General features: G+C 41.6%; 2 protein-coding genes across 19 annotated transcripts in view; one reads left to right on the top strand and one right to left on the bottom strand.

Moving 5' to 3' along the window:
* Nucleotides 1-15156, bottom strand: part of ATM (ATM serine/threonine kinase) — a 120508-nt gene extending 105352 nt beyond the window's left edge. For all 10 annotated transcript variants that reach the window (XR_004289491.1, XR_004289492.1, XM_032360060.1 and 7 more), the window contains exons 1-7: nucleotides 14716-15156; nucleotides 14426-14610; nucleotides 13059-13169; nucleotides 10846-10943; nucleotides 10651-10763; nucleotides 9043-9188; nucleotides 4637-4801 (exon numbers count right to left, since the gene is read on the bottom strand). Coding sequence is in view for 8 of the 10 variants with exons in the window: in XM_032360060.1 (XP_032215951.1) it covers nucleotides 4637-4801; nucleotides 9043-9188; nucleotides 10651-10763; nucleotides 10846-10917 (496 nt within the window). In the remaining 2 variants the exon portion in view is untranslated. The remainder of the gene's footprint in view (nucleotides 1-4636; nucleotides 4802-9042; nucleotides 9189-10650; nucleotides 10764-10845; nucleotides 10944-13058; nucleotides 13170-14425; nucleotides 14611-14715) is intronic.
* Nucleotides 15157-15374: 218 nt separating this feature from the next.
* Nucleotides 15375-22256, top strand: part of LOC116599439 (protein NPAT) — a 68015-nt gene continuing 61133 nt past the window's right edge. For all 9 annotated transcript variants that reach the window (XR_004289376.1, XR_004289374.1, XR_004289375.1 and 6 more), the window contains exon 1: nucleotides 15375-15574. Coding sequence is in view for 4 of the 9 variants with exons in the window: in XM_032359272.1 (XP_032215163.1) it covers nucleotides 15538-15574 (37 nt within the window). In the remaining 5 variants the exon portion in view is untranslated. The remainder of the gene's footprint in view (nucleotides 15575-22256) is intronic.

Here is a 22256-nt window from a genome sequence, read left to right as displayed (position 1 = left end):
CCTTTGGCTCAGGGCATGATCCTGGGGTCCTGGGATCGAGCCCCATCTCAGGCTCCCAGGTCAGCGGGGAGTCTGCTTCTGCCTCTCACGGCTGCTCGTGCTCTGTCTCTCTCTCAAATGAATAAATCTTTTTAAAAAACTTAAAAAAAAAAATTCATCAGTGTAATTCATCCTATCAAGAAACTAAAGAAAAACTCATAGGATTATCTCAACAGATGAAGAAAGAAATTTAACAAAATTCAATATCCACACAAGATAAAAACCATGAGCAACTAGAAATTGAACGGAAAGTTGTCAACCCATACTGAGAGCTAATATCATGCTTAATGGCTAAACAATGAATGCTTCCCCCTAAAAGCAAGAACAGAACAAGGTGTGTTCTCACTACTCCTATTCAAAATTATACTGGAGGAAAAACTACAAAACTCCTAGAAGAAAACATGGAGGAAAAGTTTTATGATGTTAGATTTGTCAATGATCTCCTGGAAATGACACCAAAGGCAAAGGCAACCAAAAAATATATAGATTACTTATACTCATCAAAATAAAACTTTTGCACGCCTGAGTGGCTCAGTCAGTTAAGTGTCTGCCTTCAGCTCAGCTCATGATCCTGGGTCCTGGGATCCAGCCCTGCATTGGGCTCCCTGCTCAGCAAGGAGTTTGCTTCTCCCTCTGCCCTCCTTGTGCTCTCTCTCTCAAATAAATAAAATCTTTAAAAAAAAAAAAAGATTTAAAAAAATAAAACTTTTATATATCAAAGGACACAAACATCAGAATTAAAGGCTACCCATGAAATGCAAGAAAATGCAAACCATTTATCTATAAGTGGTTAATATACAGAAATTATAAGGAACTCCTACATTTCAACCACAACAAAATAACCCAATTAAAAACTGGGCAAAGGGGCGCCTGGGTGGCTCAGTGGGTTAAAGCCTCTGCCTTCGGCTCGCATCATGATCTCAGAGTCCTGGGATCCAGCCCTGCATCAGGCTCTCTGCTCAGCAGGGAACCTCCTCCCCCCCCCCCCCATCTGCCTCTCTGCCTACTTGTGATCTCTGTGTGTCAGATAAATAAATAAAATCTTTAAAAAAAAACCACACACCTGGGCAAAAGATGTGAATACTTTTTAAAAGATGATATACAAATGGCCAATTAGCATACGAAAAACCCAACATCCCTAGTCATTAACGGAAATGCAAATCAAAACCCCAATGAGATACCACTTCACACACACTCACATCAGGATGGCTGATACCAACACAAGAAAAAGAGTAAGCGTTGGTAAGGACGTGGAGAAACCGAACACCTGTGACTGCTGCTCCGTCTGTAGAACGGGTAAAGGGACGCAGACCTTGTGGAAAATAGTTTGTTGGTCCTCAACACATTAAACAGAATTAGCCCATGATGCAGCGATTCCACCTCTGGATAAATACCCAAAAGAACTGAAAGGACACAAAGAGCTATCTGAACACACCGGTTCATAACAGCACTCATTACTCATAATACCCAAAAGGCAGAAACCACTCAAGTGTCCAGTGACAGAGGAATGTCCAGATGCAGTACATAAGCGCAACTCAGTCTTAGAAAGGAAGTAGACCCTGAGACGTGCCACCCCATGGATGAACACTGAAGACACAGGGGAAATGAGCACAGTAACGCATTCACAGGACAAAGACCGTTACGACTTCCGTCACTGGAGTTAGCCGGAGGAGTCAAACTCACAGATACAGAAAGCAGAATGCTTGTCAAGGGCTGTGGGAAGGGGGCGGAGGGGGGAGGGGGTGTTGTTTATTGAGGACAGTGTTTCACTTTGGGAAGATGACCGAGGACTGCAAATGGAAGGTGATGGTTGCACAACGATGTGGACACACTTAATGCCACTGAACTCTATACTTAGAAAGGGTTAAAATGGTAAATTTTATGGGATGTACATTTCACCATTTAAATGAATCATTCTGAAGATCCCTGCCAATATAATAGAATAGAAAAAAAATAGGTGAAAGTCACATGGCTCACAAATGAGGGGGAAAAAATGCAAATATATGGCTATCTAAAGAGAAAATCCCATGGTGCTCCTAGATTTAATAAGTGATTTTAGCAAGGTCCCAGGACACAACATTAATGACACAAAAACCACCTGTATGATAGCAATGAATATGGAAATTGAAATTTTTTAAACTACACAACTTACAAACTACTGCAATATAAGTCTAATAAAAATACATAAATTCTGTATGCTAAGAATCATTTCTTTAGGTTAAAAAAAAAAAAAAAAAAACTAAACAAATAAAGAGAGGTATCATGTTCACAGACTGGCAAACTCCATGTGGTCACGAGGGCTGTTCTTCCTATCTTGTATGGATGGAGGTTCCTGCGATGGGTCCTGCATGACCAACCACCCCGACCTGCACGCATGCAGGCAGCTGAAGAATGTCGCTGGTGAGATTTGTGCTGCATAAGTAACGTGGGAGCTGGCCTCCAGGTCAGAAGTGGCCTTTCTGGTCTGGACACCAAGAGCTATAAACTTTGCCTTCCATGCCCTCCACCTCCAGGCTGGGCTGTTCCACCCCCCGCATAGTAGAATCCCGGAGGGGAGGCAAACTCACCTAGACCAGGCTCCTTGAATGTGTAAAGACATGATGATTCAGGAATTTGACTAGCTCCAAACTGCACACAAACAAACGTCTAACTCCAAACCTTGTCTCTGCCCTACCGCCCTATACCGCCCTTATGGGGTATAGTCTCCCTCAACGGGGAGGATGGTCGGTCCAGGCCTCGCAATCAAGACTCCAGCCGGGGCTGGATGCTGTATGTACCCAATCTGACGTAACTGTCTTACTCATCCTTACTGCTTACTATTGCCCTCATCTATGTGTAGATTTTCCTTTTCTTCTGTTTCTATTAGATTTTTATAATATCAATGAGTGTTTTTCCCCTTCAAAACTAGAGAGTATGGCTGCTGTGAGTCTTTGCTTCAGGACACTTTCTTAATTGTTCAATACATTCAGTGCAATCCCCACCAAAATTCGGGGTGCCTGGGTGACTCAGTAGGTTAAAGCCTCTGCCTTCAGCTCAGGTCCTGATCCCAGGGTCCTGGGACCCAGCCCCACAAAAATTTCAGCAGAGCTTTTTGTAGGAATCAATAAGCTAATCCCAAATTGATCTGAAAATGCTGGCTTGGCCTCAGGGAATCTTCTCATCTCACTCCAAACTCTCCCTCTAGACTACCTTATCTCTAACTGTGGGCTCCATCAACACCTCTACCAAAGATATATTGTGAACATAAACTCCACTTCTTGAGTATAGTCCTCTGTGGGGAGTGAAGTTTGAGAGAAGGGAGCTAACTAGAAAAATAATTCAACCAAAAGGCCAAATTATGAGAGATGACAGTAATATGCTCAAAAATAAAGAGGATTTCAGAGAACAGGTCAGACACAGTAAGGAGACTACAGCAAGGATTCTCTTTGTTTCAGTGAGACCCGTGGTTAGAAGTACTAATCTAAACTACGCAAACCTCCTGAATACTTAGGATGGACCACAGTGGTGAGAAACGTGTCCGAGCATCCTGGATATCACTAACCTATTCTCCTATTGTTTTGAGGATCAAGTTTGGGACGCAGCCTCCCTCATGCTCGGACAAGAACAAAGGCCTGAGATAACACCTCAGAAATTAACACTCAAAGCTAAAAAGGCTTTCATTCATATGGGAACATTAGAATATAGTGCAGGGCACTGATAAGGTCACAGTTTTACCATCCACAAGTGTCTTTTTTGATAAGAGAAATTCACAATAAACAATACAGACAAATGTCTTTTCATTTAATTGGCAAAATTTATCTTAAATACTTTCCACGAAAAACACAGAGTTTCTAGATTTTCAGTGGTGGTTGTATTAAAAGACTTGGACATATGGCTTCGAGTCACTTCATTAAAGCCAAACCCACTGAACCCACTCAGAGAAAGGCTCCACCTCTGAAATTCATAAACTCAAATGTTTGTCTCTGATCACAACTTCCTTCCTTTTTGGTCTCTCAGAACTTTTCACCTAGAAATCGAAAACACTAGATTCCTCCAACACCCACTCTACTTATGTTGCAGTCCCTGGGCCCTATAGATCCTTTTTACTATTTTTTACCTTACAAGTGACCTGCTAACTGCCTAATCCAATGCATGCTTTTGTGTTTTAGCATTTCTACCACACTTAAAACGTCATATCCCTTCCAGCCTGAAACTCTGCTGCTTTCACTTTCATGACACCTCTCCTTCTAGGTTTTCTTCTTTTTCTTTTAATCATGGTGAGGTTTAGGTGTCACTGATCTGGGAACTCACTGCGCCCAAACGTATCTATGTTATGGTGCACTGTAATCTTTGGTTCACTTGATTTTTCTGCCACTGGCCTATGAAGGACTCGAGGACAGGGATGGCTTCTTTCAACAGTGATGTTCCAGTTCTCATAGAGACAATCACTTAGGAAGTTCATAATAAAGAAAACTAAGGGCTGGATTCTGTAAGTATTTAATTTTACTAAGATACTGTTAAACTGCAAGGTCACCTGGGGGATCAAGATTCTGACCGATCTTTTGGTGACATTTCATTTCACAGAAAAAAATTTACAAATAAACTTCACAAAACATACCTAGCCACTGTTGCTGAGATATTTCACACCAGTATTTCCTCACTGAGAGAATGTCCTTGAGCAGAATGTTGCTACAATCTGCTCCATAAACGGAACCATTAGATGAATCTTTCACTGTATCCATGATATAATTCAAGAGTTCTTGACATTTCAGTCTGGGTGCTCCTATTGAAAAATAAACAAATAAAAACATATAAATCTTAAGAAACACAGGAACACTTGGAATTGCAGCTATATGAATGATTCCATATGGGACATTACTATGAACTAATCTCTTTGTCACAGAGCAGGAATTAGCAAACTGGGACCTGTGGGCAAAATGCTCCTAGCTGCCTGTTTTGAGAACTAAAACTTTCCTGGGTCACAGCCATGACCGTTCATTTACATACTATCTAAGGCTACTTTCATGCTACAACAGCAGAGCTGACTAACTGACACAGAAACTGTATAGCCTACAAAGTCAAAAACATCGACTGGTCACTTTACAAAAGAAGTCTGCTGATCCCTATAGGAATATATAGCAAAAACAATCATCCGCCCCGTCCTTAATAATTCACAGTTTCTGGCACTAGACCTAAAATGATCCAGTTTCTTGGTAACTTTTACGAAAAATTAACTCATTAGAATAACCAAAGATTGTAAGAAGGATGGGGCGCCTAGGTGGCTGTCACTTAAGCACCTGCTTTCAGCTCAGGTTATGATCCTGGGGTCCTGCTCAGCAGGGAGTCTGCTTGACCCTCTCCCTTTGCCCCCAACCTATGCACTCTTTCTCTCAAATAAATAAATAATCTTGAAAAAAAAAAAAAAAAAAAAGATTGTAAGGAGAATATTGGGCTTTGAAAACCAAGTTACTTTCATATTGTACAAAAGCATTTGTGGCATATAAATATGTAAGGCTCTAATATTTTCAGTTTTATTTATTAGAGGTCCTAAAATTAAGAGTCCTAAATATTAGAGATCCTAAAATTAAGATTTTATTTATTTTTTTGACAGACAGAGAGAGATCACAAGTAGGCAGAGAGGGAGGGGGAAGCAGGCTCCCAGGTGAGCAGAGAGCCCAATGCGGGGCTTGATCCCAGGACCCTGAGATCATGACCTGAGCCCAAGGCAGAGGCTTAACCCACTGAGCCACCCAAGCCCCCTGGCCTCCCAAAATTTCAGTATTAATGGGCATATTTTAGAATGCAACAAAATGACATTTAAAAACTGTTTTTTATTTTCAGCAAATCACATCGATGTCACAGCTAATATTTTACTATATTTCAATATTAACAATCTTTTTTTTTTTTTTAAGATTTTTATTTATTTAGGGATGCCTGGGTGGCTCAGTTGGTTAAGCAGCTGCCTTCGGCTCAGGTCATGATCCCAGCGTCCTGGGATTGAGTCCCGCATCAGGCTCCTTGCTCAGCAGGGAGCCTGCTTCTCCCTCTGCCTCTGCCTGCCATTCTGTCTGCCTGTGCTCGCTCTCTACCCCCTCTCTCTGATAAATAAATAAAATCTTAAAAAAAAAAAAAAAGATTTTTATTTATTTATTTGACAGAGAGAGATCACAAGTAGGCAGAGAGGCAGGCAGAAAGAGAAAGAGAGAGAGAGGGAAGCAGACTCTCTGCTGAGCAGAGAGCCCAATGTGGGACTCGATCCCAAGACCCTGAGATCATGACCTGAGCCGAAGGCAGCTGCTTAACCCACTGAGCCACCCAGATGCCCTCAATATTAACAATCTTAAAATGGCATATAACTTTTTGTTATAAGCTATGAACAGACCACAAGTCATATATATATCTGATTATATTCTAATTTAGCACTTTCTTATGAGGAGTTTAGCATTTTCTTATCAAACTACAGTAAATAAATACTGACACAACTGTTTATCATTTTTACTTGGTTTATACCACACTCTCAGGCACTGCACCAGTGACGAATTGCATGATCACAAGTTCCTCTACTGTGACACCCTGCGGCCCCTCCCTCTTACAGTCCTGTAACCATCTCTTAACTGTAACATCTACTATATGATAACAACCCTAAGGAATTACTTCATCTCTATATGGCAACACAGCCCGGTAACTGTACTAAATAATATTTGCTTGGTAAACATTTATTAACTACATAAATTCATGTCATGATGAAATCATATTTCCCTGGGGCCTTAATCTCAACAAATTTCCTTCCTCCACCAAATTTGAGAAAGGTTTCAAGAATTACACTGAAGTTCTTTTTCTGGGGAAACCCACCTCCAAAGGACAACTAAGTTGACTAAGGAGAATTTAAGGACCCTCATAAAACTTCGCATTTTACCAAGCTGGGTAAAATCTATCCTCCACGCCCCGCCCACATGACGTGCAGAGCAGACAATCGACTACATAAAAGAATGAATGAAGGACAGGTGCTTATTGCTCCCTTCCCCACTCTCCTTTTCGAATCTCTGCCTCATTCATAAGACCTTGAATACCAACGCTAAGTCTGGACATGTGTTTCAATTCCCATCAACTCCCCAACTCTTTGAAAAACACAAAGTGAGAAGACATAACAGTAGTGCTCTGGTTTTGTTCGGAGAATAAAGATGCTTCACTTAAATAAAGTCAAACTAGAAAGAAAAGGAAGCCTCAAATAAAAACACAGACTTTCAACCATTTAAATAATCTTTCTGATAATTTCATCTACTTATTCCTGTAACCCAACACAGTGATACTTTCACACATTTTCCAAGTGTATTTTCCAATACTGTTAATTTTGTGACTGAAGGTTTTTTCATCGTAAAGCGAAATTATACCCTGCAAACTTTTCTAGTGGGCAAAAATGGGCCCAGATATCTTTCTCTCAGTAACTCTATAAGTACAAATTAAAATAGGTTAACCCAATGTTAGCAGCCAAGGGAACAAATTTTAATAAATGCAGGGCTATCATTCAGGGCAAAAGCCGGTGCACAGTATTTCTGTGTAGCTTTCCTCTGCATGTGCTGGAGTCCTTGTCACAGGCTTGCCACGATCCACACAAACTGCAACCTCAGAGCTGGAAAACCAAACTTCTGCTAAACCACTGCTTTTTAGACTTAAATCTCTACCACCATTCCGAGACAGTATTCACGAGCCATCTATATCCTTCTACTTAATAATGTTTACCGACATTGGGCTTTTCTCATTCTTTTTATCTTATTAAGTCTTTCACTTCAATGCCAGTATAGTTACCATACGGTGTTACAGTACTTCCGGGTGCCCAAAATAGTGATTCAATGGCTTTTCTGATTCCCAAACTAAACCTGAAATCAAAAAGCCACATCTTTGTGTGTGAATAGTAACAAAGTCTGAGCCCAAGAGTCCCTAAGCAAACATTTCTACTTCTAGGTTTCAACATTGTAAGAGGCCCCTTTCCTTACATAGGCCTATGCTATCTGGCACTTTGGGTCAAAAATATCAACTCTTGAAGACAACGATGGCCCCCATTCAAAGTGGGAAATACATGGTTCATGAGGAGCAAAAAACCACTGGTCATTTTTTTATTTAATCAATACTGGGCATAGTGGGTTCTGATTGCCAAGAAAGCTAATGTAAGTGCACCTGGGTGGCTCAGTGGGTTAAACCGCTGCCTTTGGCTCAGGTCATGATCTCAGGGTCCTGGGATCAGGTCCCACATTGGGCTCTCTGCTCAGCAGGGAGCCTGCTTCCCTTTCTCTCTCTCTCTGCCTGCCTCTCTGCCTACTTGTGATCAGTCTCTGTCAAATAAATAAATAAAAATCTTTTAAAAAAAAAAAAGCTAATGTAATCTCAAAATGAATTAGTAAAAGTACAGAATAAAAGATATACAAGTCCTGCTCCACTCTGTACCAATCAGAATATGGCTATGATTAAGTCCTACACTTTGAGATATAATTAAACTGAAGAAAATTCAGAAGCAAGTGACACAAAAACTAGGGTCAAATGAGCTGAATAAAGTACTCTATTTAGGTTAGAGACAACGACTGAAAGGAAATGTCAAAGCTAACTTCGGGTATCTCAAAAGATATCATTCTGAAAAAATTAATCAGGATTTTTCTATATTATCTCAAAAGGGAGAAGCAATAAAAAAGGGAGACAGGTTTCACCACTAATTAAGGCTATTCAAAGATAGGGAAAAAAAGCTTAAAAGGTATGTCCCATCACTAGGGCTACCTAAGTGCTAGGAACAAATAGAGGGGATCCAAGAAGAATGGGCAGTTGGAATACTAATTTTTAATCCTTCCAACGTGGAGACTATCACTCTATGCTTGCATAAATTCCTCCAAATATTTGAACCGATCATATATTAAAAACCATTACATGTACCCCAAATTAGAGTTAGCACTAAACGTTTACCGCTCCATATTCCGACCAAAATGATGCAAGAGTGACCTTTGAAACCAGCTCTTTATAATAAATAACAGCACTTACTTTTATTTGCACATTTGATGAAGTACTTGACCAAACTACTGATTTCTTGCATCTTTTTCTGCCTAGTGGCTTGTGTTGAGGCTGACACGCTTGGTTTCGCTGTTCTCAGACATTCTGTTTCTTTCTGAACATATTTCTGTAAAAATCTCCAGGAAAACAAAGTGAAATTTCAGAATTATTAAATTCAGAATTCAGAATTATTAAATGCTTGAATTATTACAGCAGTGTGGAAAAACCCTTTACGCCATCACAAAGAGAATCTCTGAAGCCGCCACACGGCCATCAGTGTACCGGCTAAAAAAATCATTTTCTCTTTCAAGGCTCAATACCAATTTAAAGTGTGTTCCACAAAGTTCTAAACTGCAACCTCCATGATTTTCTGTTGCTTTACTACTTGTTTTTTCATTTTATTATTAAAAGCTTACAATGCTACTGAGCTCTCCTTTCTCTCTTACTTGTTATTTTGTACACAACCCAAACCTTTCCCAGGTAGGTGGCAATGTTTCTACCTTTTGAATGAAGTCTGCCTAGAAGATATTCCTGATTTGTTGGAAGTGCCAGGTGCCTACTGGACCTACCTGATTTTCTTATGCAAAATAATACTCATCTTTAGGTAGGAACCATTTTTGTGGTATTTGAAATGAACTAAGTAACCAGAGAAAAGAAACATGCATTTTTTTATGTTATCTGCACTGAAATCTGTAAGTCCATCCAATACCAAGTAAGTGGTAAAAACAAAAGTTCTAAACACTTAAGAACAAATAAATATACTTTCCCCTTGGCTGAAAATGTTATTTCGAGCTTCCCACTATTCTACATTAGTTTAAAATATTTTATTCATTTTTCCCAAGTTTTACAACCTATTCCTAGTTACAAACGGACTTCAGAGTTGAAAATTATGTCTCAGTGTAAAAAAGGCATCAATTCTATTTGGCACTCCAGTCCAGCAATCAATTGTCTTTCCAAAGCCAGATGTTTTTAACTGCATTCCTACAGAAATTATTCTGTAATTGTTTTCTTAATTACAATTTAATATGTAGCAATTATTCAGAGGAATATTTAAAGGTGTGAAAGTAATAATAAAGCACTTATAACTTAATTTATTCTCCAATTTGAAATAAAGTCTTCTTCTAAAATAAAGTCTTGAATGAACTAATATGAAAGGAATCCTCTTTAATCTTGAGTGAGATCTAAGAAGTTTCATTGAACAAATGTCTTAAAAACTGTAACTTTTTCTATAGGAACATCCTTTAAAAATCATGTTTCAGACAAATATTAAGCACCAACTTTACATGCAAGGCACAACAGTATACAGAAAGCAAAGATAAGTAAGATCTACATATACAAAAATATCACAACAAATAAGAATGAAAGAGGGGTGCCTAGGTAGCTCAGTGGGTTAAAGCCTCTGCCTTCAGCTCAGGTCATGATCGTGGGGTCCTGGGATCGAGCCCCACATCCGGCTCTCTGCTCACCAGGGAGCCTGCTTCCCCTTCTCTCTCTGCCTGCCCCTCTGCCTACTTGTGATCTCTGTCAAATAAAATCTTAAAAGAAAAAAAAAAAAATGAAAGAGGAAAATAAAGACAGTAAAAAAAATGAATGGAGTACCGAAAAACAGCATCCCAATTCAAGTATTTGCTTTGTTTGGAATCTGAATGTCGATCTAAATGTTGAACAGTTTCAGGATCCCGAATCAGGCGCTTAAATTTCTCAACTTCTTTCTGAAAATGAAAAAGAACACAGTAATGGGTTGCCAATCACACACTAACTTCAAGAAAAGATTAAGTTTCAGTAATTTACTACCCTTCGTTCTGTAGCTCTATCATGTTCTAGTTGACGGCAGCAAATAAGCAGATCATTAAGTGCTAAACTCATGGTTCAGAATTTCAGAAAGCACATCACTGTAAAAAAAAAAAAAACACGTAAATGCAAAATTATTTCAGATTGTGGTATTAAAAGTCAGATCACTGTACAATTACATGCATACTGTAACCATAAAATTATTTTTCTTAATGTTTCCACATTCAAATGAGATTTTCTTAGAATATATCAAAACAAAGCTTCAACATGCAAATGGGTACTAGTTTGCAATAGCAGGATAAAAACGGGAAACACATAAATTTACTTTTCTGAGATCTTTTCTAAGAAATATGATAATTCAATTAAAATGTAGAAGACCAACAGAAGACAGCCTGGTCAAGAATAAGGAAAAGAGGGGCACCTGGGTGGCTCAGTCATTAAGCCTCTGCCTTCCGCTCAGGTCATGGTCCCAGGGTCCTAAGATCAAGTCCCACATTGGGCTCCCTACTCAGCCAGAAGCCTGCTTCTCCCTCTCCCTCCGCTGCTCCCACTGCTTGTGTTCCCTCTCTGTCTCTCTCACTCTCACTCTGTCAAATAAATAAGTAAAAACTTTAAAAAAAAAGGTGTAAGGAAAAGAAAGGGATGCCTGGGGGTCTGTCAGCTAAGTACGTCTGACTCTTGTTTTCAGCTCAGGCATGAACTCGAGGTGGTGAGACCAAAGCCTCTGCGATGACTGGCTCAGGGCTCAGCGTGGAGTCTATTTCTGATTCTATCTATCTCCTTCCTTCTCCCCACTCCCCACTCAGAATGCATGCACACTCTCTCTAAAATAAATTCAAAAATCTGGGGCGCCTCAGTGGCTCAGTAGGTTAAAGCCTCTGCCTTAGGCTTAGGTCATGATCCCAGGGTCATGGGGATTGAGCCCCATGCCGGCTCTCTGCTCAGCGGGGAGCCTGCTTCCTCCAATCTCTCTCTCCGCCTGCCTCTCTGCCTACTTGTGATCTCTGTCTGTCAAATAAATAAATAAATAAATCTTAAAAAAATAAAATAAATTCAAAAATTTAAAAAGAAAAAAAGGAAAAGGGGATTTAAGGATTTAACAGTTGACCGACCTGTTCTTAAGGATGACCAGCTGATTTAAGGATTGACCAGCTGCACTATTTAACTCTTAACTATTTAACTCTTACATGGAGTAACAAAATACATCATTTACTAAGCCAAAAGCTGAATTGCTTATGCTTTCGAATTGCTATGCAGGAGGTTATCAGAGCTAGTAAGCCTTCCCTAGCACTAAGTCTCAGCTGGCTTTACGGTTCTCGTTTAAAACATAAAAATTCAAGTGCAATTATGCTGCTGTTTCAAAAAGGAATTAAATACTATAGTGCCAAAAATCAACTACACTTTACTATACCTTAATGCCATTGCTGTAGCCTACCTCCTTTTAGGTTTCTGACATAATCAAACCTTCCTTTGATAACCTTTCAAAAAAAGACCTAAGAAAAGCATTTTGTGTCATTATTTCTGACTCTTCTTACAAGAAAGCTTCGTTTTTGTTAGACTACAAGTATTTACAAACAAACAAAAAACTTTTTTTGTCCTTGACATATCTCAAGAGGAAAAAGAAGGGGAGTCCTTCCCCCATCCATTCATATAAACGCCACTCATTCTTTAAAGACCAAGTATGTTTCTTTGCTGTTATTTAATTCAGTCTTAAAATTGGAACTGAAAGACCATGTCCAATCTTCTTACAAAGGAAGAAATGCCTCCTATAAAAATATTTAAACACTCTCCTTAAATACTCTGAGAGCACACTACCTAAGAAGCCAACCTATTTCGTTGGTAGGTAGCTCTAATTCGCTTCTTCATTTTTACTCATTGGCTGTTGTGACTCTTTTATCCCGTTACAACCTCCCTGACTCTGCTGTAGATTAAAGGTTGTTATTTACCCAAGAGTTTGCCGTGTGATTGTAAACGTCTTGAGAAAAAGGATTATGATTTTTATTTTCCATTCCTTCTTATTAGGACTCTCTCCCCTTCATACTCAATCATGGTTTAAAACCCTCTTGATTGAGTCAGTAAGGAAAATAAAACTGGGATCATAACCAAAAACACCTTAACAAGATCTATACCCAAAAAACCATAAATGTAGGCATGTTTATTCCTAAATATACTGAAGATGTTATTTATAATATAATAAAAAATGCAAGCTTACTGACCATGTGACACTTCCAGGAAGATGCTGCCCTCAATTTTTTTTTTTTTTTAAGCTGTGGTTTTTTATTCTTCTCCTTCTGTGTTCCTCTCTTCTGTTTCTCAAAGATTGATTACTTTGAAGAAAACAAAACAGCTCAGTCAGGAAACGTTCTTTCACGGATCCATGCAACAATATTTACAAGGCCACTACCTGTTTGAGGTACTATGTTAGGGGTAGCCAGACACAATGAATTAAACAGACACAAATCCTTCCCTTGTGGAATCATAACTAGTGGGGGAGAGTGACAATAAACAAGTACAGTGAAAAATCAATGCCTAATTCCAAAATATGATATAAGACTCAAAAGAGGAAAATATACACCAACAATGGAGAGGATCACTTCTGATAAGCTTCCAAGGAACATCTCAGCAGAGGTCACAACAAAGCCAAGACCTGAACTGGTGCCAATCACAGAAAAAGGGAAGAGGACCAATATTTCAGGGAAGGAGACTAGTACCTCCAAAAGGTCTTAAGATGAAAAAGTGCATGGTGTGTTGGAGGAATTGAAAGAAAACCGAAGGAACTGAAGAATAGTCAGCTAGAGTAAGAGAGTCAACAGACACGGTTGAACTCAATACATTAACCTAGGATTAAGCCCCTCTACCAACATGCTCCTCAAACCATACATACTTCCTGAACAACAGTCTCTGAAGTGGGAAGTCCGACCTTCCTTTTTAGATCTCAATGAAGCAGATTCCTTTGCAGAATCTGACAACGATGCCTACATCACATCTTCCTGTATGGAATTCTGCCTGTGGCATGCCATTTTCTTCTGGTGTAACAGTGTGGACTCTCTTATTAGACTGTGCTAGTTCAAATCCTGCCCCTGCCCCTTACAGGCTGTATAACCTTGGACACAGTAGCTAATCTCTCTAAAGCTCAATCTGTCACCGATAAAATGAAAAACAATACTACCTCCCTCAAAGTTACTGTTAAAGATTCACGCAGGGATTTAACACAGTGCCTGGAACACAACAAATGCTCAATAAATATCACAGATTCTTCCCTTCCCCTGTTTCCTAAGTCTCTCTTCAGATAGTTCCTCTTCCATTCACACCCGCAAGACTATCTCTATCTCCCCACTTCCCACACGAGGTTCTCCCAGTGTGATCTCATCCATCCCTAAGACCTCAACATGCTGAAAATGCCCGCATCTATTTCATTCAACGCCAGACCTCACTCCTGAGCTTCTGACAGCTCTCACGCTTTGTGTTTTTACATACATTTCCCGGTCTGTCTGGAAGGCTCCCACCTCGTTAGCTCCTCTACGATCACGGTTCTCCCTCAATGATCGCCCTGAGCTCTAAGAGCCCCTTTACTTCTAGGTACCTGATAAAAACAGCAGCGAACGCTCTTGAGGGCTCACCACCGGCAAGGATTATCACATGGGAGACAGGACAGTGCGGTCACCCACATGTCTGCCAAAATTCCAGGTCCAGCAACGAAATTCTTGAGTCCGTGCTCTCCACCACGTCACTCTAGTTTAAGCCTCAGCAGATGCTTGCGGTTTAAAACTAATCAAGAAAAGGGGGGGAAACATTGTTAGTCAAGACCTCTAGCTACACCTGGGCCGTACGGCGGCGGAGGAAAGGGGACGGGCAGGAGCGTGCGACCAGCACCTGGAGGAAGGTTCGAGGCTAAATCCGCGAGGGCCTCGGAGAGAGGGCGGGAGAGAGTGCTGCGAGCAGGGAAAGTCCGCCCTAGAGCAGCGGGTGAGACCGGCCGTCGGGGGCCTGGCACAGAGGGGCTCGGACACCCCAGCAGTCCCCGACGCAGAAGCCGCTGCCCGCTCTTCACGCTCCCCCTAACGGTGCACTCGCACCGCCAAAGTGGAATTTCCGACAGCAGCGGCAGCTGCAGCCTCGGTCCCGGCTCCACTCGCCTCCCCACAGCAGCCCCTGCGGTTCCAGCCAGGTGGACACCCACTATTCCCGCTTCCGGTTCAAACGCAGCGTGGACACGCAGCCCGGGTCTCCCGAGGAAATAGTCGGGGTCAACCGGGAGCGGGTACCATCTGCTCATGCGCGCCGACCCCCACACGCTTTGCGCTTCCAGCGCTGGCTTGCCTCAAAACACTTCGCTCGTCCGAACAAACGCGCGTGCGCATTGCCCGCCAATGGTGTGCAACCTTGCGTTCGCCGCCCGCCCCCTGGCTCCGGCAGCGACACCTGCATCCCACCTCCCCACCGCCTTCAGCCCCACCCCTCCGAATAGGAGGACGGAAGTGACGACAGATCCGACGGGAACCGAGGCGGGTTTTATTTCGGCGCCTTTCTTTCTCCGGCGGAAGCGATTGGCGGACGCAAGGCGAAAGAGGCGGGACAAATTGCCGCGGGTTCAGTGCCGCCACTGGAACCGGGAGATGCGGCGCAGGGGCTGTCGCTGTGTTGGCTTTTACCTGAATCTTGTCTCCTGTGGCGGTTCCTGCTGCGGCTTCGGTCATGTTGTTACCCTCGGACATAGCGCGGCTGGTACTGGGTAAGCGCGGTCGCGGGAGGGACGGGTAGTGGACCCGGCTGAGCGGGACGGAGCGACCTCTGGGGCCAAAGGTTCTCCCTAGGGTGGGGAAGCTCTGGGGCTCTGCCTCCCCGCCTGCAGGTCGAGATCTGCGGCGGTTCCCCTTGAGCCGGGTGCTCGGGTAGCGTAAGCCTCTTTGTGCGGCTGCTGCGTTCCCCGGAGGCTGCGTGGCGAGGGGAGGGCCGGGGAGAAGCGCGGGGCGGAACACCTGAGGCCCGGAGTTCGGTGGGGGAGCCAGGCCTGCACGCCTCGTTGGGACCCCCGGAAGGAGACTTGTCAGAGCTGGGACCCGATTAGGGAACACGAGGATGTCCCCGAGCCAGCCGGTCTCGTCGAGAGATCTTCGCGATGTCCTTCTCGCCCCTCCAACCGCGAATTTGGGGGCGAGCGGGGGTGATCTTCCCCGGCCATTCCTCGCTCTCCCTCCCCGCAGTTAAGTGGTCCAGGGTAGGGCGTCTGAAATGCCAGCGGCATGTTGTAAAACAGCAATTCCTCGTCTTCCTCCGGCCAGAAATTTCACGGAGGAAAATGCCTTCCAGTTGAAAGTGGGCTAGTGCTCCTGGTTCGTTTTTCCTCCATTTGAGGACGGTTGGTGTCAATGGCCTGTTGTCGGGGCTTATTGTCTGTGTGGGGAAACGGGTTGTGTGTCCTCGGGAAAAATCCAGAGGGTCGCGCTGCTGGGAGCAAGAGCCCTAAGAAGCTCAGAGCCCGAGCCAGCAATGGTTTGCAGTCCTCGTACGCCACAGCCCTGAAAGTAAATGGTAAACCTGTCTGATGAAACTTCCCCGTAGTGTCCGCAGTAATTACTGTCGTTACCCTATTGTTAGAAAAATCCCGTTTGTCTAAATTTTTTAAATACTCAGAGCTGTCCGGAAAACTGGCTTTTGGTGAGCACATTTTGCAGGAAACAGGAGCGGGTAACGGTTGTACGGCCCCGTTTTGGGAGAAACTAATGACTTAGTTTTAATTAATAGTTTATTAATGTGTGGTTAATCATCTGCACGCTTTATCAGAACTGAATTATCAATAGTTAACTTCCATCTGTCTCTGTGAGAAAAAGCTGGCTGTTTTGTAATTGTTACGTTTACTAGGATTATATGGAAACCAATTTAAAGTAGATTTTCACACTGTTCAAGGTAACATTGGCGTTTCCTCCAGGCATACAGTTTAAGGATTTTTGAGTTTTAGCAATTTGGTAATCCACTCCAGTTTCAGTAAGGATAGTCTTTTTTTTTTTTTTTTAAGATTTTTTTTTTTTATTTATTTGAGGGAGTATGAGTGAGAGAGAGCATGAGTAAGGAGGAGGTCAGAGGGAGAAGCAGACTCCCCAAGGAGCTGGGAGCCCGATGTGGGACTTGATCCTGGAAGTCCAGGATCATGACCTGAGCCGAAGGCAGTTGCTCAACCAACTGAGCCACATAGGCGCCCCGTCAGTAAGGATAGTCTTTAACGGGGTTTCTCACCCTAGCCCTGTTGACATTTGGGGCTGGGTAAGTATTTATTGTGGGGAGCTGTCCTGGGCATTGTGAGATATTTAGCAGCATCCCTGATATCTATGGATTAAATGCCAGTAAGACCCCCCTCTCACCCCTGCCCACTTAGGACAGTATAAGAACTGTCTCCAGATATTGCCCCTATGTTTTCTGGAGGGAAAATCATCCCCAGTTAAGAACAACTGATCTTAAAGCAATATGGTTTTCTACGTGGAATAATTCACGCCAAATTGTATTCTCCACAAACCAGCTGCTCTGCTTGACTCCTGCTTTTTTTAATGTATAGAAATTCCAAATTCATTTTCTTACCCTAAAAATTCTTTGTCATTCACATTCCGTTTTAATTGCCACCAATCCTACTTAATATAGCCCCTCCTTGTCCCTTCTTTGGGTTTTGTCATGGCTTCTGATATAGTTTTGCTATTGACTTTGCTGTTAAAAAAAAATCTGTCTAAAGCATTCATACTAGATGTATTCTAAAGGAAAATACTGTTTAGTTATCAAAATTTCAAGTTGTGCAAAAGAATGTCTGATCCAAAAAAAGAATCTCCCCACACTCATTCTTCCTCAGTATTATGTGCGGAAGCTCATATCAGCACACAGATCTAGAATTCCAAAACTAAGAGGCTTAAAATTGTAACAATTTCATTATTTTGTCATGATTCTTCTTTCAGTACCCCTCTCTGTCTTCACCTCTTTGTGTTGACTCCTTATAATGTTCTTTAAAGAAATCTCTGGGTGCTTAGTATGGACACTGCTAAAGAATAGAGAAATAGTTCCTCTTAGAGTTCACATAATTAGGTTTCTTTACCCTCAGGCATGTTCTCCTCCCACACCCGCAAACCCCAGAATGCTTTACCTAGACCTCACCACACATTCTACCTAATGCTCCCAAGTCACCCTTTTACAAATCAGATTCTGCAACATACCATGCTGACTTGAACTTCACTACATGTAACCAGCCTCTGCTTCTCAGCTACATCCAGCCATTGTCTCTCTTCTGTAAATACTGTACAGGCCAAAATAAAAGTGTTGCTTATTACACTTGGGACTCCACTTCGGTTTTCTCTGTATGTTGTACAACGTGCTCCGTGCTCCGAGGAATTGATCCTGCCTGCTTCTCCTGCTTGATCTCAACCTTTCAGTGTCTGCCCCGTGCTCCAGGCATACTAACTGCTTGGGGTTTCTCCAGATAAAATCCAGTCTCTGGAACCTTCTCTAGCAGGTGTAGCTATTAGTGTCTCCTTAAGTGCTTCAGCAGCATTGTACTTCACTTCTGTGAAACCCTCATCCTGTGCTATCATTGCTTGTTTACTTATTTTTGTGAAATATACATGACATAAATATATGCAACATTTTAGCCATTTTTAAGTGTACAGTCCCATGGTATTAAGTACATTCACATCTTTCTGTAACCATCATCATCATCATCTACCTGTAGAATTTCATCTTCCCAAACTGAAACTTAACTTTTGACCTCAGTTTTCTTGATCTGGGATTAATAAGGCAGGCTTTGAAATTCTTGGAAGCCCCCAAAACAGTAAAGGTTTATGTCAGTTGGGGCATTTTGATGAGTGAAGGAGCCAGAACATTTCTTGGATTTCTAAATAGGTTTGTTTTTTTCTGTGTGAGTCAGAACCCATTCAGGAAAACTGAAACCAATCTGAGTATTTAACATGGAGGGATATAATGAGGGAATGGGTTACACTGGTGATAGAAAAACTAAGAAGCAGCTTATGTGCGCCTGCTCAGAGAGTAACAACAGCAGGAAGCCACTGTGATAATCAGGAGGCCTAAGAGAAATGAAGCAGTCCAGAGGCTGGGTTCTTCCTCTGGAAGATGAAAGGTAAGCTTTTCTGGTGAGGGAACAGTAGTCACAGAGGAGAATCTACTAAGGCCAAGAGGGAATAGGGGGGAAACTACATGGCTTCTTTCAGCTGCCCTCCAGTCTCCCACCAGTGTTTCCCATTGTTTGAACACAGCCAGAAGCCAGCTGACGTGGAGCCTAGGAAACATTGCCTGAGTGGGGTCAGGTTTCGTATCACATAGCTCAGAGCAGGAGAGAGCGGGAAGAGATTTGAAGACAAACAGAATCAGAACTGACACACCTGAAAGGTCAAGAGCCACTGATCCTATTCACCTCTATGTATCTAAGATGTTATAAACATTTAGTGAGCATCTACAGAATTGCAGCTGTGATCATAACATTTCTTTTTTACCTACTGAATATGTCATTAGATTGTTACTGTTTTCTCTTATCCAGATTATCTTTATTATTTACTCATAAAAATATGTTATTGATGACATTTACAGCTTTTTTGGATCCTTACCCATTCTGTCTTATCAGTGGTATCTCCAGCTGTTCTCCATCACATATATTATGCTTTCTCCAAACAGTGCACATTCCCCAAACATGTTCTCCATGTATGCATTTCATTGGCTTTTTGGGGATTCCCCAACCATCCTTTAAGACTCACCTCTTCTTTTTTTTTTTTTTTTTTTTTTTTTTTAAAGATTTTATTTATTTATTTGACAGACCGAGATCACAAGCAGGCAGAGGCAGGCAGAGAGAGAGGAGGAAGCAGGCTCCCCACTAAGCAGAGAGCCCGATGCGGGGCTCGATCCCAGGACCCTGGGATCATGACCTGAGCCGAAGGCAGAGGCTTTAACCCACTGAGCCATCCAGGCGCCCCAAGACTCACCTCTTCTTTATAACATTCACAATTTCCCCCAAATTGGTAATACTTTCTCAAGCCCCTCTCCTCCCATAAAATAAGTCCTTATTGTCTTACCACCTTTGCTTTTATTACAGTTACTTGCATATGTATCTTCTGGGTCCATTTAGGTAACTTCTTTATAGACAGAAACTTTGTTATTTGTGGATCTAGTAATATAAGGCACTGCAGGTTTAGTCTTCCCAAGAATTGCTTACATTTTTAAATAATCAAAATCTTCTGGGAAATTATAACATGTAAAGGAGGTATTTTCAGGTAGGGGAATTTGATCTCTTGCTTTCTTCATCAGTCACCTCTCTTTAGGTTTCCCTATCCATAAATAGGAAGAAGAGAAGGCACACTCTTGGCATCTCAGTTTCTAAAATTTGAATACTCTAGATCTAGTTTTATCTTTCCTTCTCTTTTCCAGTTATATTTCCCCTTCAGTCTGTTTAACTTGCTACTCATTTCTACCTCCACTGAAAAGCAGGCAGAGGACAATATTAAGAAAAAAGGAAACTCAGGCATGCTTTCTTACCTATTTGTACATCTCACTAAGTTTACACAAAGGATAGTTATTTTATTCTAAAGGTGTTTTTAGGAGAAAAAAAAGATCACTGACGTTAATTGAAGAGTAATTATTTGTATTCTAGTAAGAGATCATTGCTCCCTCTTTTGTATTTTCATAGTAACGTTTGAGGTTTGGAATAATTTAGACTAAAACTTTCTCCTGTTATTATGATAGAGAATTGATTACAATCAAGTATTTAACAATGATAAGTAAGATTTTTACAAGTAAATAAGTGGCTATATATATAGTTAATATTGAAGTACTCAATAATTTACAGCGTTGTTTTGGAACTTGTAAGACAAAAGTAAAACAGATTACATCAAGTCTAATCCAAAATAGGAACTCTGGGGGTATTTGGGTGGTTCAGTCAGTTAAGCATCTGACTTTTGATCTCAGCTCAGGTCTTGATCTCGGAGTTGTGAGTTTGAGCTGCGCATTGGGCTCCGTGTTGGGCACAGAGTGTACTTAAGAGATAAATTATAAAAAAGAGGTTGTCCCTGGTCAGGACAGTCATTTACACATCTGACTCTTGGTTTTGGCCCAGGTCATGATTTCTGGGTCAAGAGATCGAGCCCCATGTGGAGCTCTACACGGACTTTTCTGGAGATTATATACCCCTCTCCCTCTGCACCCCCCCCCCCCAACTCTGCTCTTGCGCTCTCAGATAAATAAATCTTTAAGAAATAATAAAATGGAAACTCTAGATTGCCCAAAATTACGCATGTTTTTTGTTTTGTTTTTTAAAAATTTGTGTGTGTTAAAGAATTTATCTTTAAGTAATTTGTATGCCCAATGTGGGACTCCATCTTAAAACCCTCCGATCAAGAGTTTCATACTCTACCGACTGAGCCAGCCAGGTGCCCCTGAAGAATTTTTTTTTTTTTTTTTAATCTAAAGCGATCATCATCCTGGATGGTATTCTAATTCACCATCCAAATCAATTAGTCTAGAATAATTCACCCCACCTTCAGGACCACTTGGGCTGTGTAATTTCAGAATGCTCTGGGGATTTGGGGTTTTCTCCTTTTCATGTAACCACCTGTAGATCCTGGAAAAACCATTTAGTGTCTTCTGTTTCCTCTTCTGCAAATTGAGAAAGCCCAAGGTCCATCTCAGATCTAAATTTTGTGATTCTTAAATAAATCTGCTTGCAGAGGCTCTTGTTAATGTCTCTAGGAGGCTCCCAGTGCCCTGCAGCCCAGCAAGAGAATGAAGCTCACCTACTGAAGGGCCACCTAATAACTTAATGGGCTTTGATGTGGGCAGCTAGGTTTTAATTTTCTCCTAGAACACAGTCCCTGGGGGTAAAGCGTACTTTATATATAACAATCATATGAGCAATTTCGATTGCTAGAGGGTATCTCATTTAGAAATCAGGTTTAAGGCATGTTCCTCTGATACTTTTTAGTATCAGAGCAAAATAAAAGCCCTGAAAGTAATGTTTATACTTGGGGTTTAATCTGTTGCAGAGTCAGAAGTATCTAAGAATTAAGCATCTGTAAATATTTAAAACTGTGAAATCACAAACACTAATTCTAATAATCTCTGTTAAGTTTGAGTAGAAGCCAGAAGGAACTAGCAAAGTCCCTAGGAACACTTTGAATATAAACTTAATCCTGTGGTCACGTCTAATAGAAGAGTTGGGGGAAATGCGTAAGTTGACTATACAAGCACATCATCAGCTCTGCCCTTGGAAAATGGATCATGTGGAGAATGCTGAAGTCTCTTTTTCCTCTCATAACCTGATGCTGCAGAATAAAATAAGCCATTCTGCCTGAATTTCCAGGATTTAGCTACCCATACCCCTGCATACATGCATCATAGCTTTACAAACTGCTCTTTCTATGATTATAGACCAAAGATAT

Source organism: Mustela erminea, chromosome 9 (genome assembly GCF_009829155.1).
Source record: "Mustela erminea isolate mMusErm1 chromosome 9, mMusErm1.Pri, whole genome shotgun sequence".
Classification (NCBI taxonomy): Eukaryota; Metazoa; Chordata; class Mammalia; order Carnivora; family Mustelidae; genus Mustela; species Mustela erminea.
The sequence above is the reverse complement of the archived record's forward strand: the minus strand, read 5'-3'. Positions and strand labels throughout refer to the sequence as shown.